This window comes from Lampetra fluviatilis, chromosome 19, assembly GCF_964198595.1.
Source record: "Lampetra fluviatilis chromosome 19, kcLamFluv1.1, whole genome shotgun sequence".
Lineage (NCBI taxonomy): Eukaryota > Metazoa > Chordata > Hyperoartia > Petromyzontiformes > Petromyzontidae > Lampetra > Lampetra fluviatilis.
Window position 1 is genome coordinate 5176286 of NC_136293.1, and position 17658 is coordinate 5193943.

At 44.9% G+C, this 17658-nt stretch overlaps 1 protein-coding gene across 1 annotated transcript; it reads right to left on the reverse strand.

Annotated features, from left to right (window-relative positions):
• Nucleotides 1–215: 215 nt before the first annotated feature.
• NUP54 (nucleoporin 54) lies at nt 216–16331 on the reverse strand. The gene is made up of 14 exons (XM_078864851.1): nt 16223–16331; nt 13786–13860; nt 11851–12120; nt 11183–11344; nt 10984–11078; nt 9293–9379; nt 7771–7967; nt 7189–7388; nt 6727–6781; nt 5908–6001; nt 4650–4757; nt 2856–2975; nt 1685–1795; nt 216–578 (listed from the first exon to the last, which is right to left on the reverse strand). Exons 1-14 carry the CDS (start codon nt 16329–16331, stop codon nt 447–449), a joined length of 1815 nt encoding a protein of 604 aa, XP_078720977.1. The 3' UTR covers nt 216–446.
• Between the last annotated feature and the right edge of the window lie 1327 nt (nt 16332–17658).

Genomic DNA, 17658 nt, shown 5'->3' on the forward strand with positions numbered 1-17658 from the left:
CAGGCTATACGGGGGACCTTTGTCTTTGTACCCGAGACAGGCTTTTATGGCCCTATGAAATTGAAGTACAATTTGAAGTAAATATTTTAAGTAATCCATTTACCAATACCCTTATTTACCAATAACATGCAGTTATTTTTTTAAATGTTTTCCAATAGCATCTCCTGGTACAAAAACATGTAATATTTCAGATGAACGTCATGAAACCAAATGCATTGTGTTAAATTCCTTTTAATTTGTTTTATATAAAACAATATTTCTACAGTACGTATAATGTTCACAAATGTTCACAAATATTCACACGTAACCAACCGATTAGCACGGCCGGCTACATACGCTGCGAAAGAAGTTAAACATACATACATAGTGAAGAATATTTGTGGATTGAGCATGCCCCGTGTGTGACTTAAGTTGGTGTAAACATTCAAAGCGGTGTGCAGCAAACGTCAGTGCTTGCGTGTGTGCGAAAGCGTGTGCGATGCATCGCTCAGCCCACGCTCGATCGTTTTCAGGTCGTCCATGTCGTCCCGAATGATGGAAATCAGATGGCTCAGTCCTTCCTGCTGTTGCCTCAAGTGCTGTAATGTCAGCAACAACATTACAAAATGTCAACGCATAATTATTGTAACAATCAGGCGTTACAGTATATTACAGGTAAAGGGCATGCAGTGTAACTAATATTCAACTGCAGTATCACAATGTGGCACTGCCAATGATTCCTAGACACCTTGCTTATCTTCAACATTTGGTCTCTATGGAAGCATCCTGTCTAATTCCCAGTTCTAGCTTGCTTCATGCTTACACCTGTCGCGACAAATAACATTTATCTTCCCCCATGGTGATAGGTAATGCTCGATTCATTAGCTTCAATCTTTTTAAACTAGCTCAGAATTGCTACCAATCTTTCCCGCTTGGTCTGCGGTGTGTGGCAGTCTCCCGCGGCTGTCCACACAGCCGACTCCATCCTCTTGTCGACTTAAAAAAAACTCTAAAACAACTTTCTGACTCAATCCCAAAAACCAGCGGCACACACCAAGCACAGTGGCAATGTCCACGGCTCTCATCTCCTGCTGCAAAGCGCTGTAACACTTACAATTTGGTTTGAAAAGTGATCACCTTCCTATACTTCTTGACACTTGAAGCAATAGGATCGCAAGATCTGAGAGGAGGGTACGCGACCACAGACTGTATCATTTCACGTACTGTATCGTACCGCTCAGCCATGCAGCTCAAGAAAGCGACGACTTGCCGGTAGCGATACAATGGGCATCGAGGGAGCATTGCCTAGCAACGTATGTGCGGGCAACTTCCTCGCTCTTGAAAGTAGTTGCCCGCTAGCAGCAACGTTACAGCGATACCACGCAACGTGAAACCCATACATGGGTGGTAATTCATCACGAACTTTGTTGCAAAACAATGTTAAACAGGGTCAACATTAAGACAGGACTGCCTGTACTTTGATATTGTTTTCATTAATGATTAGTTTGTTTCAACTCCTATTTCCATGTCATTGTTTTGCTCAGATTTCTACTTGTTTTTTGTTGCACTTGTGTATACGTTCATTGCTTTTAGAATTTTTGTAATCCTGGTCCCTCAAGTTCTCAACTGGTAAAAATAAAACAACGAATGAACTCGACAGCAGCTTTCATCAACACTCACAAATCACCGAGACGAACATATTTACTTGTTTGATTTCCATGAGCAGGCCAGGCTCCACGCTGTACTTGTCATCCGAGCGTGCAACGCCACAGTGGCTCTGCATGCGAACCTGGGACATGAGCTCATTGAGTCGGCCCTGCACGCAAACAGCAACAGCAAGAAACAGAAGCGCGGTGAAAAACTAATTTCGGCATGCAAATACTCTGAAACCCATTCGAGTGCAGCCGTGTAAGCTGAACAAACACAAGACCTGGAACACACAGGCATGCATTGGAAACACATGCATAGGCTAACCATTGCCATATACCGTGCGTCTCATTACATATACATGCAGCTGTGGCTCTGTGCTTCACAATTCTCAAAGTATGGGCCTCTATTCACCACTGTATGCAATTGATAGTAATTGTATGAGATTAGATGGATAATGAGAACATATTATGACAGATTCACATCCGCTTACACAGATCACCATGGCGATTTGCATCGTTTTGGTAATGAAGATGTGTCACTTTTTTGTGAAAAATCTGATGAAATTTAACATTCACCAATTTAAGATTGGAGATGTGACATCCTAGTGGGGTAGCGTGTGTGCTGCTTCTTGCAGATATCCGTGGTTTACCACCAGAAGGTCACCATGGTTAATTTTACGAGCGTATTTACCATAAAATACTATGCACTGCCCGCTTTACAATGGATGTTAAAGATCCCATGATATACTCTAGAAAAGAGTAGGCATTATGTGCTGGTATCACGGCCCAAATTTTCCAAATGAGAAAAACAGCTCACAAATTACTTAATATAACAATCGTGACCTCATGTGCAAACTTTACGCAATCCAAACCTTTATCATGAATAATATTGATCGCGAAATCCCACTTATTAAATTCAATACATTTGCAGAACCCTCCTGAAACGAGTGTTAAAACTCGCCGAAACCGTCCTAGATATAATCAGCGCAATAATAAGTGTACTACTGTGAATCGCGAAGTATTACCTCTGTTTACCCAGAAAATCCTCACCTGAATCTCAAGAATTTTCAGCCGGGTCTTACCAAGTTTGCACAATGTAGGGTTAAACCGGAAAACTCAGAGGAAACCAGTGCAGAAGAGGGAGAGAACATACAACTCAATCTGTTGGGATTATAACCCAGAACGACCTTCGTACTGAGGCACAAGCGTTACCACTCTGCCGCCCACCTTGTACTGAGTGGGTGCGTTGAGGTCGCCCTGCAGGGACTCGAGTGTCACGCGCAGCTGCTCCTCATCCGACTGGATCGCACAGCCACTCTTGCGCATCACCTCCTGCTTGGTCACCACCTGATGATGTCACGCAATGGACACTTTAGACACATCTATCAATGCCCATCACACAAAGTCACAGTGAATTCAGACTCAAATGAGATCCAGTGCTCATCTCCAAATTTACAGTCATGTCATGGAAATTCCCCATTGCTATGGCAGGATGAGGCCTTCCGTAGGATATTACCCAAAAAAGTAGCACTTATTTTTTCATCCTCAGACGATTTGAACTCACAAGCGTTCGATTGTGAGCCACACGCTCTACTGCCACCTGGCAGATTACCACGTATTGTGAAAGAGTAAACCCTCGCTGTGCGCAAGTTCTGGATTCACGACTTTCGCATGTTTGCGATTTACTAAATGTATACCCATTCTCTATTCATGACCCGCCGGACTCCAATATTCGGAAGTCTACGTAGTGCCAGGCCACCGGACACTGGGGAGGTGTGTGCAGAATTTTACATTTGAAACTGCCTGCGAAGATTAGGCGTGCCCCCTCGGCTGCCCACTTAATCCTCAAGTCTCGCAGTGATCTCACTCTGAACTAGCTATTGCGCGTTTTCACTTAATACGTACTTAGTCGACTCGTTTACACAATTTGGTATAAACGAGTCGAGCGAGGTTCATTAAAAAGAACGCGAATGCAATCGGGGAATGTGTTGCGGCTAATGCTCCCCAGGGTGCTAAAATTATAACTGTACGGAGTTGTTGTCAAACACCTGCATCTCCCGAGGAATCATCCTTCTGAATTCTTCACCGTCACGACTACCTACATTGTCGCCTAATCATCAAAGGTAATAAAACATTGTTCTTTATAATCTATTGATTGTAGTCATTGTCATGAAACATTTACCATTTCCCCCCTACGTTCACTCGTACCAGAAACGTAACCCCATTTTTCCATTGGAACAAGGTTTCTGCATTCGCAAATTCTGCATTCGTGAGCGTTTTTAAGAACATAACCCTCGCAGATAGAGAGGGTTTACTGTATACAGAGGAACTTTCACGTGAGGTTATATTCACACAGATAAAATCATCAATAGCTCTACATGAGGCATTCACATTTCTTCTAAAGCTCCGTCTTGGCAACTTAATTACTTAAAACTTAATCATTTTAGATACCCAGCTTACACTGTTTGCAAGCAAGAAAATACTGTTTGGGAGCATATTTTAAGGCCAGCACATGAGGGGGTGGATGACCGGCACCACATACTAACAAATACTGTTTATACACAGCACCAGGTGCTCATTTAAGGCTGAGTCAACCTAGCGGAGGCCTCGGACAGGTTCAGATATTCGACACCGATGTTGGCCGTGAGCAGGAATCTAGGTGCATGACACAAGTGTGTTCATGGCACGAGTGTGTTAACCACTGTACTACTGCTACCCGTGCAGGCGCACACACACAAACCCACACACAAAACACACGCAAACACACACGCAAACACACAAACCTACACACAAACCTACACACAAACACACACACACAAACACACACACACAAACACACAAACCCACACACACACACAAACACACAAACCCACACACAAACCCACACACAAACCCACACACAAACACACACACACACAAACACACAAACCCACACACAAATACACAAACCCACACACAAACCCACACACAAACCCACACACAAACACACACACACACAAACACACACACAAACACACGCACCTGTAGGAGCCGATGAGACAACTCCAGTTGCTTGCGTTTGTACTGCTGTGACTTGGCAAGCGTGCTTGTCTGCAGCTTCTTCAGCTCCAGTATGTCCTCTCCGATGATCTGCACACACAAGGGTTTGTTTCATTTGATCCTTTAGCAGCAGAGTTGGCTACGTACGGTGCAAGAGAAGTTCAAAATGCATACATTGTATCCATAATAAAGGTTTTTGGGGAAGCGTATTATTAAGTGATACACTGTTTCATTGCATGCCTATATGCAGGTTACCATGTTGATTAACTGTGACGAATCCAACCGGTAATATGTACTACATATTCTCATATTAACAGAATGTAAGGACAACAAACTAAAGCTTTTGTACTGTACGTTGATTAACTGACTAACAAAGCCAATATGTACTGCATATTCTCAGGATCACCATAATCCATTGTAATGTATAAGACTACATTAACCACCCCCCCTATGGTCTTTGCACCTGAAACGCTCAGTGATGAGATCCCGTTTACTCTATTTTAGACCAAAACAGGAAGACTTCTTCACAATTATGGAAAATCGCCTGATGAAGCTGGTTGTAATCACCAGTAAAAACGTCGTACTCATATCAAGTGGGTTTACTCTCCAACACACAAGCGGTGTGCTGAAGTAGCAACTAGTTGCCACATTTTGTTTATGTGACAAACCTTAATAATTGCCTGTCGGGTGGTGGCGGGTTAACGGCACGTTCATATTTACGCGCTCTAACCCAAAAAAAATGTTTTATGGATAATATTGGTGGCAAAAGCAAAGTGTTAAATATACATACATTATAGTTGTGAGACTCAGCTAACTGCTGACTTTGTTACTGTACAATGTAAAACCCAGCTGGGTGGAGCCGTGGAAGAACCCACACTAGTAAGGTGTATATGATGTGTACATGAGGGGCAATATCATGGACCAACGGTTGCACATTTCGTTTTTTGTTGTAGAGGTTCACATCCAGTAGGCTGCCTTGGTTTTTACTGCAGAGGTATTAACCATAAAATGTGCACCATTTGCTTCACAAAACATGTTAAACCAGAATACCATTGTGTGCTGGCATCATGGTCCAAATTTCCTAATTCGAAAAAATTACCCACAAATCACTCAAAAGGAATTACATCTAACATCGCATGGGAAACACACAGCGACGTCCTTTGTGACAGCCTTGCACTATAAGAATGGCACGAGTGCTAAATGTTCATTACTATTTATTATTTGTGCACGCGACACTCACTTCCAAGCGGCTCTGGTGCAGCTTGGTCATCTCTTCCTGGCTCTTCAGTCGTTGGTGCAGCTCTTTGAACCCCACCATGGGCACAGGGATGAGCCTACACACAGTTGCCATTATAACATCTATGGGACCTTTTTGCCAGTATCAAGAATAAAACAGGTGTTAAGATGTTCAAACACCAAACAGATGCCTTTTGCAAGGCATCAGTCTGCATTAACCACACATACTTGTGGCAAAGCCATGCAAACACACATGCTCCAATAATAATACACGGATTGTCTTTGAAACCGATTGGCCTACACCAGAGACAGCCTTCTTTATGGCCTTGTCTCACCAGTGTTGATTTATTGCCAGAAATGGTAAAACCTATTCTTATTTTTCATAATTATAACACCCGCGTGCATATTCAGCTGTCGTTAAACATTCAAGATCCCGGGTGGATGGCAGGGTGGTGCATTGGTAACACTTTTGCCTCGCAGCAAGATGGCCCCTGGCTTCAATTTCTAACTCGGGTGCCTTCGTGTGTGGAGTTGTGTAAGTTCCCCCCCCCCCCCCCCCCCCGTTGGGCATGGGATTATTTTTTGGCCACGAGATTCTTCTGGGTTCTCTGGTTTCTTCCCATAGCAAAAACAAACGATGTAACTGCAATTGGCTAAACATCCCAATGCTGACAAATTACCTGCACATTTATCAATTGAGATTACCCAGAGCCACATCGCCCCCTACTCCAAAAACTCGATAGGACCCCACCCGAAATACAATTGTGAGACTTTCCTGGGCAAACAAGCTTAATAAAAAAAAAATATAACAAAGGAGACTTACTTTTCTCGATCAGGGTTGTCAATCTTTGCTTGTTCCCAGATAATTGGGTCAATTCCTAAGAACAAAAAACAATTAGCAACGTGGAAAAATAGATAATACCGCTGTGCACAAAAACGGCCTATACCTTCATGTCAACTTTCAACCCAGCCACTTTCCTTCATGACTTTCAGGAAAAGTGTCTTCAGTAAGCATATGAGCATTTGAAAAAAATGTCAACATTATACCCTTGAATAATGCAGCCACATACCTGTCCAGGAATTTTAATGCTTAGAAATGTTTCTTTTAAGTACAATTCCTTATTACTTATTCAAATTTTTACGAATTCACTGTAAGACTCTAGACTTGGTTAAATAAAGGATACCGACCAATACCCCTTCACACACATGAACACAGAAAGAACATGCTGGGCTACACGTGGGTTTGTTTACCAAGGGTGTGTGTGTGTGTGCGAGCGCTGCGTACCGGCTGGCGGAGTGCGCAGGTGCTGCTGCATCTGCGCCTGAGACAGTGCGACTCGTGGTGCCAGCAGCGTCACGGAGAGCTGCTGGTCGAGCATCGGACGCACCGACAGCTGCTCCAGCGCCGTACACAGCGTGGAGGCATGGACCCTGCGGGCGCCGCCGCCGGGGACCCGCTCCGTCACGTACACCACCACCTCCGTCCTACCACATGACCACGGCAAAGATCAGCAGGGCCAAGGCTCTGCCTTAGCTTCCCGCACAGACACCACGTTGACGTGGCCGAGTGGTAGCATGTTGGTTGGCCGCATATTGCAGAGGTTCGCCGTTCAAACCGGCAAGCCGCTCTGGTTAATACTGTGGTTGTTTCAACTGTAAACACCTCTAGCCATTTGCTTCACAATGGACATTAAAGATTATGGTTCTCCCGACCTAGAAAACTATTGCACTCCTCGCGTTGTGCTACGTGTTCAGTATGACATCGAAAATCGGTTTCTGAAGAAGCTCTCAGTACGTGGAACCAAATGTTTGTGGACACCGTGCTGAACAGCACACGGTACAACTCGCAATCACCCCGCTCACTCACTGTCCTTGATGCACAGCCTTAATGCTCTCCAGGCCGGGCTGCAGGCTCCCAGCGCTGCCACCACCCCCCACGGCGCGCAGCAGCACTTCCAGCACGAGCGCCTGCTTCTCCTGCACCTCGTGCACCGGCCGCGCCAGCACCATGGTCACCAGGCCTTCTTCATCTGCGTGCAGTGTGCCCAGGCTGTACCCCACAGCCTCAACGAAGACACACAGCAGCAAGCATTACTCTTACGCGCCTCACAGCCTCAATGAGACACAGCAGACAGCCACACTCTCGTAATGAGACATATGTAAACATATTCAAACTGTAAACTTATACGTATGCGATTAAGCAACGAACATCGCACCCAAACGCACATTACATGCATATATAATGAAATTTGCCATGCATGTTCTGCAGAGACTGCAGTTAGGCCCAACATGTATAGAAAATTAAGCTTTACAATAATAGGCAATAGATTTTTTTCAAATTTTAAGGGTCGTTTATTTTCAAGCAATTAAAAAAATGCAAACCAATTTAAGGAACCCACAATGCGAACAAGAAGCAAGACAATGACATTAATGACACAACTGTCTCTACTATTGGAAGATACAATTGCATGCTGCCAGCAGCCCACCCTAGCCAAAACATAAATTGAAACACACCTGCCTGGTTTCAAAAACCTGCTCGTAAAGATGCGAGGCAGGTGGGGTCAAGTGAAAGTCAGATATCCAGCAATACATGCTCCGTATACTCAACACGGGAATTCGCAAATATAATAAATAGCTGATATATGCATGTTTGGAACTATACCAGAGACGTCATAGACTGTTAAGTCAAGTAGGCTTGGGACAAGGACATCTCACGAGGGACAATGGCCACCGTGGAGATGGAGCGGTATCAGTTCTTAGGCAGGAGAGGAATAAGTTTGGCATCACAGGACTTCGGGATGGTAACGGGCCTTTATCCAGCAGAGGATAAACAATAGTTGATGATATTTAATGAAAATTTTACTGGTAGGAACCCACTGGTTCCACCAGCCCACAGGGGATTATTGTGTCCGTCTGTTGTGCAGGGAGGGGCTGGGTGGGGAGGGGAGGGTGGGGAGGGGCTGGGTGGGGCTGGGTGGGGGGTGGGGCTGGGTGGGGAGGGGCTGGTCACCCCGTGGTGCCCTTATAGAACTCAACGTTTAACCTACTCACGCCGGCTTGTGCCCGCCCTCAGGTCGGGCATATTTGCGGAAATCACCACGCCGCTGTTGACCCTGGCCATTGACCGAGCAACCCAACGTGCCTACCAGCTCCCTCTGCAGGAATGTGTTATGCTATTGTAGATGCAGACTAATTGGAATATGAAAAGCAAGGCAGAACTGATCAGACATGAGTGAAAATTAGATGGTATAAATGAAGAAAAAACGTATCGATTCTTGAAACAAATCTTGACAATTCATCCAAACTGCCAGGGATGAGAGCGGGAGCTCACTGACAACCAATGACTACCGGAAGACGTAGTGAAAATGTACATGAGAAGTTTGTCATACCTTGAAATGGCAGAAAGGGTTTTGGAGGGTGAATTCCAAGCAGGGTGCATTCTGGAGGAAGTACCCCCGGCCTGTGCCCCAGAATGCCTACAAAGCAAGCCACATTCACACACAAACGCAAGCACAGAGAATGATGAATAGTCAGTGCATTTCATAGCATGTCACCATATCGCTTTTGCAAATTATTACAGTAGAACCTCGGGGAACGAACGCACCAGAACTCGAACAAATCGGTGTTCGAACGATATTTCCGAACATTTTTTGCCCCGAAAACCGAACGAAATTCGGAGGTCGAACGGGCAATCGCCACTTGAAAGAACCTGTACGGCTGAGACGCGTATGGCCAGCGTGCATGACGCTTGCCCAGACAAAGGTTTTACCACCTCCTCCTCCTCACCACCTTCCACTCAAGCCATCAACTCTGCTTACTACAGGTAAAGTGTTCATTTATTCCATATATTTATTCATTTATTCCATTTATTTATTGTTTCTTGTTTTTTTGTATGATTTTATGCATGTAATTATTGTAAACTTCGTGTAAAAAAGCTTAATAATGAGAGATTTCTTGTGTCTGGAACCAATTAATGTAATTTACATTAATTATTATGGGGAAAAGGAATTCGGTGTTTGAACAAATCGGTGTTCGAATGGCCTTCTGGAACGAATTAAGTTCAATCTCCGGGGTACCACTGTAGTTGTATTATTGTTCCACGTGTTAATCTGGGAAAGCCTCGTTCAGTCGCAACACTTTTCAGGAGGGTCATGCGTGTGTAATTAATGCATACTTGATGTCTTGCACTAAGTGTTTATTTGGTGTTTGAAAGTCTTGATACCTGTGTTGTTGCTGGAAACGGTAAAGCCTAGTCTTCGTTTTTCATTTGCGAGTAATGTTAAAAATGCGGAAAATTTGAACTAAGGTGTCGATACACAATCACCTCCTCTTCTATAAATGGCATCATGGGATCTTTAACGTCCACTGTGAAGCAGAGAGTATGCTTAATTTGGAGCTTTCGTGACTGCAGGAATTATTCTTTCGTTCTTTCGGTAAAGTCACGTATAAAGATAAAATAATAAATTAAATTAAATACTAGTATTTATACGTGACTTTGCCGAAAGAACCAAAGAACAGAGAGTATGCGTATTTTATGGTTAATACACCAGTATTAACCAGGGTGGCCTCACTGAAAACTAAGAGCAAACCTCTGCAATAGTGATGAACGTGCTACCACTGGGACACATCACCACCCCCAAATGAACCAAAAACCCAGCACATTCTGAAATAAGTGCCTAAAAATAAAATATATAATAGGCATATATAATGAAACAATTTAACACGTAGGCTTTCGCGACCAATATTATCCATAATAAAGGTTTGTTTGGGTTAGATCGCGTAAATATAAATGTGTCGTTAACTAATTGGCACATTTTGCTGACATGACAAACCTTACTAATTGGCTATGTCGGGTGGTGGCGGGTTGACAAAACATTTATATTGACACTATCTAACCCAAAAAAACATTTGGATAATGAAACAGAAATTGCAGTCCATCCAACAGCCTTGATATGAACACCCAAAAGGAGTACAAGGACCCAATACTGTACGTGACGTGCACAAGTATATCTAGCGGAATTATAAAATCCAAACCTACTCCACTTTTTTTTTTTAAATGTGTTGTGCGCATAGCATTTACCTGCAGTTGATTCCAGCGGGCAATGATGGCGTCGCGCTCGTCAGAGAATACGCATGGAGCGGACAGCGCAGTGGCCAAGTTATAAACAGGAGCTCCTGCACACAGCCACAGGTCCGACAGCAAGGTAAAAATGTTGCCATTAGCACAGTCCACACGTCTGCGAGCACATGGATGCGCCTGTGAGCGAGTGTGTGGTTACCAGCGACTTGTTGAGACTGTTGAGCTCCCATGGCTGAGAATCCCCCGAACGGTCCAACGGAGCCACCACCAAGTGCCCCCGTGCCTGCAGCAAGCCCTCCGGTCCCCGCGCCCAAATTCCCGAATCCACCAAACCCACCAAACATCCCCGTCGGTCTTGGACCTACAGAAACACACATTTTTGTTTAGTTCTCGTTCAGATAGAATATGCATGTATTTGGGTCAATCTGTGAATATTGTTCAATTTACATTTTCGAAACAACTGAATTTTTCACATCTCACAATGCACCACAAGTTTAGACATGAGCACGTGTCATTACATGTGTGGTTTAAGACTCGGAGCATGAAATTAACCAATCAAAACGGGTGCCATTTCACATACCTCGAATGATACCCTATAGAGATATACCCTACAAAGCGGTAACAGCCTGTGCCATGGACAGTGTTATTTAACAAAAATCCGAACGTTAATAAAGCATCGTACGAGATACCACGAGTGACATGAAACTTATTTTTTACATTTGGTGCAAAACCATGCTTTGTCTGTCAAACAGCACCATCACCTCCAACTTTTCTTGTTAAAACAAAGGAAGCATTTGTATCTCATAATCCGGATAATTTGGCAGAACAACGAGAAAACCAGAAAAACTGTCTTGTGCGTTTTATCACCTCCAAAGCAGAACCCCGTGCCGGGCTGTGACGCGGCCGTGCTTGTCGGGGGAGGAAAATTTGTTGCAAATCCACCAAAGTTGAATCCAGCTCCAGGTTGCTGCCCACAGACTCCAGCAGCCCCAGGATTTACCCCCACAGTTGACACGGCCGTATTAGCACCACTCTGGGCCATGGTGAGTGTCCCAAACCCCCCAAACCCTTGGTTCACTGAAGCCGGGGCAACAGCACAGCTGGTGGGGATGCCAAATCCACCAAACATTGGGGCAGCTGAGGGTGACAGAAACAGAGCGATACAACAGGTTCAATGGAGAACTCAAATCAGAGTCTTCCGCAAAATCACCTTTCATCATGACAACATTCAAACTTGTAAGCAAAGCGAGTTCGGGCAGGACACGTCACAAGAAGGGATGATGGGCCCATGTAATGAAATGTGCGTGAAATGTTACGTGTAATTATAAAACAATACTTATTTATGGGGGATAATATGCAATTGGGTGTTATGACCTGCTGACCGAGTGATTTTAACTGCTAATAACCAAAAATTGCAAGTCTATATCTTAAAAAACAAACCCACAAAGTCCACATGGGATCATTTAATTGAAAATAAAAGGGAGGAGTTACTCAAACCTCATTCAGTTTGGTGTTTTAACATCTTAACACCTGTTTTGTTGCCAGAAAAAAGGGGAAAACCTCTTCTTATATTTTGATACTGGCAAAGGAGGTCCCATGATGTAGCTGCTCCCCCCGATCTCTCATTGCTCTATTAATGCTTTTTCTTTATGCTGTACGCCTTTTGGCGTCCTCTGGTCTAACACTGTTTGAGACTAGGCTCAAAAGAAAGCTGTCTCTGGTGTGGACCAATCAGTTTCAAAGACAATGCATATACTATCAGAGGATGTTTTTTGTTTGCATTTTGACCACAAGTATATGTGATTAATGCAGACATGATTCCTTGCAAAAGGTTTCAGTTTGCTGTTTTTACATCTTAACACCTGTTTTGTTGCCAGAAAAAAGGGGAAAACCTATTCTTAGATTTTGATACTAGCAAAGGAGGTCCCATAAACTATGTAACACAAATCTTGTTCCTGGGTAGTAAGTGTTATTTTGTAATTGCATATGCCTAAAAAGTATAGAAAATGGCTATTATTCCCCACAAACTTTGCTTTTGTGACCAGGACAGTGTTCTCCTTGCATTTATCAAGATGAGTACCAAAGATATTGACTTTGAGGGACATCCTACAGCCCATTGTGCCCTAATTATTCACCAGTCTCAACCAGCTCCACATAGTTTTCGAGCTTGTGATTGCCCAGGAAGCCACGAACCACTGCGACAAAGCTGTTCCAAGCCGCTTTCTCCTTACTAGTGAGCTTCTTGGGGATTAGTTTTGCACTCCAGAATCTTCTTTATCTGTGGTCCGACGAAGACACCAACTTTGACCTTTGCCTCGGACAGCTTAGGGAAGAAGTCTTGAAGATACTTGAAGGCTGCAGACTCCTTATCTACAGCTCTGACAAATTGTTTCATAAGGCCCAATTTGATGTGCAGTGATGGCATCAGCACCTTCCGGGGGTCCACCAGTGGCTCCCAATTGACGTTGTTCCTCCCCACAGAGAACTCGGTCCGCTCTGGCCAGTCCCGCCTGTGGTAGTGCGCCTTGATGTATACATATTTTGTAGTAATTTTTGTATTAATTTAGTATAAATACATGTTAATTTTGATTCATGTTGTTTTTTTCTGACTTTATGTGAACGAAAAGACACAAATTCGCCCGTTTTCTCAAGTTTGTTGGGAATAATAGCCATTTTCTGTACTTTTGAGGCATAAGCAATTACAAAATAACACTTACTACCCAGGAACAAAAACAATTGTTACCCAGTGTGATATTACGTCCAAGCTTGGACTGCCATGATACGAAGTCACGTAAATATTACCTGTGTTACCAAAGCCACCAAATCCAGCTGTGTGTGCTGCCGTTGTGGTGGCTGGGTTCTGACCAAATCCAAACCCTGAAAAGCAGTGGTACATAACGAGACATGGTCACGAGCAGCACAGGCAATCCCCGACTTAAGAACACTCGCCTTGCGAACATTCGCATTTACGAACGAGCTTCCACGAAATATATTTTTTATATCAACTTGCAAATGCAAACTCGCACTTGCAAACTGAACCGCAGGACTATTTAGTGTTTGTCTGCACGCACGCCCATGTGTGTGTGAAAGTAAGTGTGCAACCAGAGTTTGATTCCTGTTCATGTCCAACACCAATGACGATAAACCTAATGGGTCCTGGGCATCCCCTAGGTTGCCTCGACTGTGTAAACATCGCCACTGGGGAGTCAAAGGAGGCCGGGCGTGGTGCCGGCCACCGACCCCTTCATGTGCCATGTCGGCCTTCGTAGGCATTGCTCGCTAACAGCAATTGTGGAGAATGCCCCTTCCAACAACCAAGCCAGCATCAGAACTCAGGGTAACTTTATTTAGTTTTATTTACGATACAGTATTTATTACAGTATTACATGCAAATCTACAATATTTCTTCTTGTTTATAATTTTAACAATGCTTCCCTTTTTTGTTGAACCGTAATATATTTTTTATGTATGTTGAACTTATTTCGTACCAACGTAACCAACGGTTCTAACCGTATGTGCATTTAAGTACAGTACATATTGCGTGACGACTTACGAACCGTTCGACTTACAAACGGATCTCAGGCACGCGACCCGTTCGTAAGTCGAGTGTCCATAATGTCACATTTACAAAACATTGCAAGAAAAATAAAGTAGTTACTACCCCTTTCCCACAAGAACACATCCTCCAGAATGCAGTCCCAGCAACATTGTAGATTTAACTTTTAATTGGTTTATATAGCAGCTGATTTAAATGTAAAACGAATTTCCTTTAAATTTATATTTAAAGCTTTCGTGACTGCAGGGATTCGCATTCTTGGTTCTTTCGGTAAAGTCACGTAGAAGGGAAATGCTGTGGTTTCACACCTGATGATGATTGCTTGTGTTGCAATCGAAACGTCGTGAGAATGTTATTGTTTTATTTTTATTATTTCCCTTCTACGTGACTTTACCGAAAGAACCAAGAATATGAATTTCCTTTAAATAAAAAACTCACTTCTTTAGAATAGCTTTTTGTGCTCAGTATGTTGTCCTTCCCCTGAACCTCCGATTAGCACGGTAATATATTTCGATTCAAGAGTTTGTCTCTACAGCAACTATTCGGTAGCTATTCACATACCCGTTTAAAAAAGTCGTTATCAAAAAAACCTTTTTTTATTCATTTTCATCAGGCCACATGCTTATTAAGTGCAATCTCCAACCCTCAAATCCTCTCTCTCAATGTGTTGTGAAGACTGGCAGGAATTTGTCGCCTATTTTATGGATGTATTTTGAACTTCGTAGGCAACCGTGCGGTGTTATTGATTAATGTGTTGAGGGTTTTTGTTGTTGCTGCTGTTGCTGCTGTTGCTGCTGTTGAGGTTAGGGCACCACTGTCAGCACCACAAGATATTGTCTACTTCTAGGAGACACTGAAAGGCCTCGCCTCGTTCGCGTGGATGTCGAGTGGAACAGCTTGTTTGGCTCAACAGGAAACTATGTCCATGAAATGTGCGCGTTGCAAACTACAGAATATTGTTGTCTTTTGTTATCCAAGTGGATGCGGCCTTTCACCGCCGTTAACTGCCCGTGTCACAAGTACGGTGGTGCACCAGCCGCGCTTGCCGTGTGTGTGTTGTAGTGCTCGCTAACAGCACTTGCCCCTACAGTCTGTGCGGGCTATTCGGGGCATCTTTGTCTTTGTGTTGTGGTCCTCGCTACATGCGATGTCTCTCGTCGTGTGTAATGAACACAAACCCTTCTGCGACGCGTACAGTAATGAACAAGAGGTGGGGGGGGGGTAAAAGCTCGACCGGCCGTGCGTGAGTGGCCACCAACATCTCTCGCTCTCTATCGTACCCGTCTAGGTGTCACGTCCAAAGACAAAGACCCCCTCATGTAGCCTGAACAGCTGTTAGCGAGCACCTATGAAGGCCGGCACGGCACACGAGGGGGTGGGTGGCCAGCACCACGCCCGACTGCCTTTATCTCCCCAGTGACGATGTTTACACATCACCCCAGGTACTCATTTGAGGCCGAGTCGACCTAGGGAAGGCCCAGGACCGGTTCAGATAATCGTCACTGGTGTTGGCCGTGAGCGGGAATCGAACTCGTGTCGCCGGGTTCGTAGCGCAGCGAAGCGCTAACCGCTCCACCACCGCTCCCCACGGTGTCACGTTCACACACACTCTCCACCACGTGCGTGGTTGTTGTTGTGGTTGTTGTTGTTGTGGTTGTTGTTGTGGTTGTTGTTGTTGTTTACCTCCCGCGTTCCCGAGCGCCGCGGAGCCGAAGGAGAACGACGCCGCCGCCATCGTGGAGTCGCGGCGCCGCGGGGCGCAGCGGGCGGCAGTGACGTAGCCGCGCGTCATCGGCACGCGCCGCCAACCCGGATATAGTCACGGGCGCCATCTTACGTAGGGGATGGTAGGGGGTGGGGGGGTAGTGGGGGGGTTGTGGGGGGCGGTGTTGGTGGAGGATGGGGTGGTGGGGGGGGGGTGTTGGTGGTGGTGGGTGGGGTGTAGTGGGGGGGGGTTGTAGGGGGTGGTGTTGGTGGTGGGGGGGTAGTGAGGGTGGTGGTGGTGTAGGGGGGTGGTGTTGGTGGGGGGGGGGTGTTGGGGGTAGTGGTGGGGGTGGGTGGGGTGATGGTGAGGGTTGTGGGGGGTGGTGTTGGTGGTGGGGGGATGTAGTGGGTGGTGGGGGGTAGTTTCAATCTAAGGCAACGGGTTCTGCCTGTAAAGCCAACACCGTCCCGTAGACTGATAGACCAACAATTGCATATTTGTTGCTATCATCCATAACACGTTTTTTTGGGGAGGGGGTAAAATGTATCGTTAAACCCGACACAGCCACTCAGTAAGCTTTGCCACGTATAAACAAAACTGTCCCAAAAAATGCCAAATCGTGACTTAGTTCAGCAGCACGGGTGGAGTTGTGAGAGTTACGAGATCACACACAGCCACAAGCAATGTGGATCTTTAACTTGCAGGCGTGGGCTGCGTCCCAATCGATCGCACACGCAGAGCAAATGTCAAGGCCACGAGTTATGTCTGAACAGCCAATACGGAGACTGATGGACCAACAATATCGCATGTTTGTTGCTATAATCAATAATGGGCGGGGAGGGCGGATTGGATGTTATATCGCGTAAAAATAAATGTGTCGTCAAGCCCGCCCACCACCCGCCACAATTTGAGTAAATTGTAAATGTTGTGGGTTTACTCTCCAACACACCGGCTGCTGTACCCGTCACGAATTACCACGTGTTGACTAAAATTGTGTCGGGTGGTGGCGGGTTTAACGACACATTCATATTTACGCGATTTAGCCCCGCCCCCTCCCCCAAAAATAAACCCCCTCTATTGTGCATCATTTTGGTCGCGAAAGCCGACTTACGTGTTAAGGGGCCGTCCATAAATGACGTCACGCGATTTTGGACGATTTTTGACCCCCCCCCCCTCGTCACACGGCGTCACAAAAAGTCAGACTCCCCATCAAATATGACGTCACAAAGCTCTGTCCCCCCCCCCAAATGAAACATGCTTCAAATCGCTTTAAACTATTGTCATTGTAGTGCGTATTTAATGTGCCGCTGCACTCTGATGTTGTAGGAGAAAACATTTATTAAAAAGTATATTTAATTAAGTAGAACGTGTTGTCTATATTTATTTAAAGTTGCGCATTTTGATGTGACGTCAC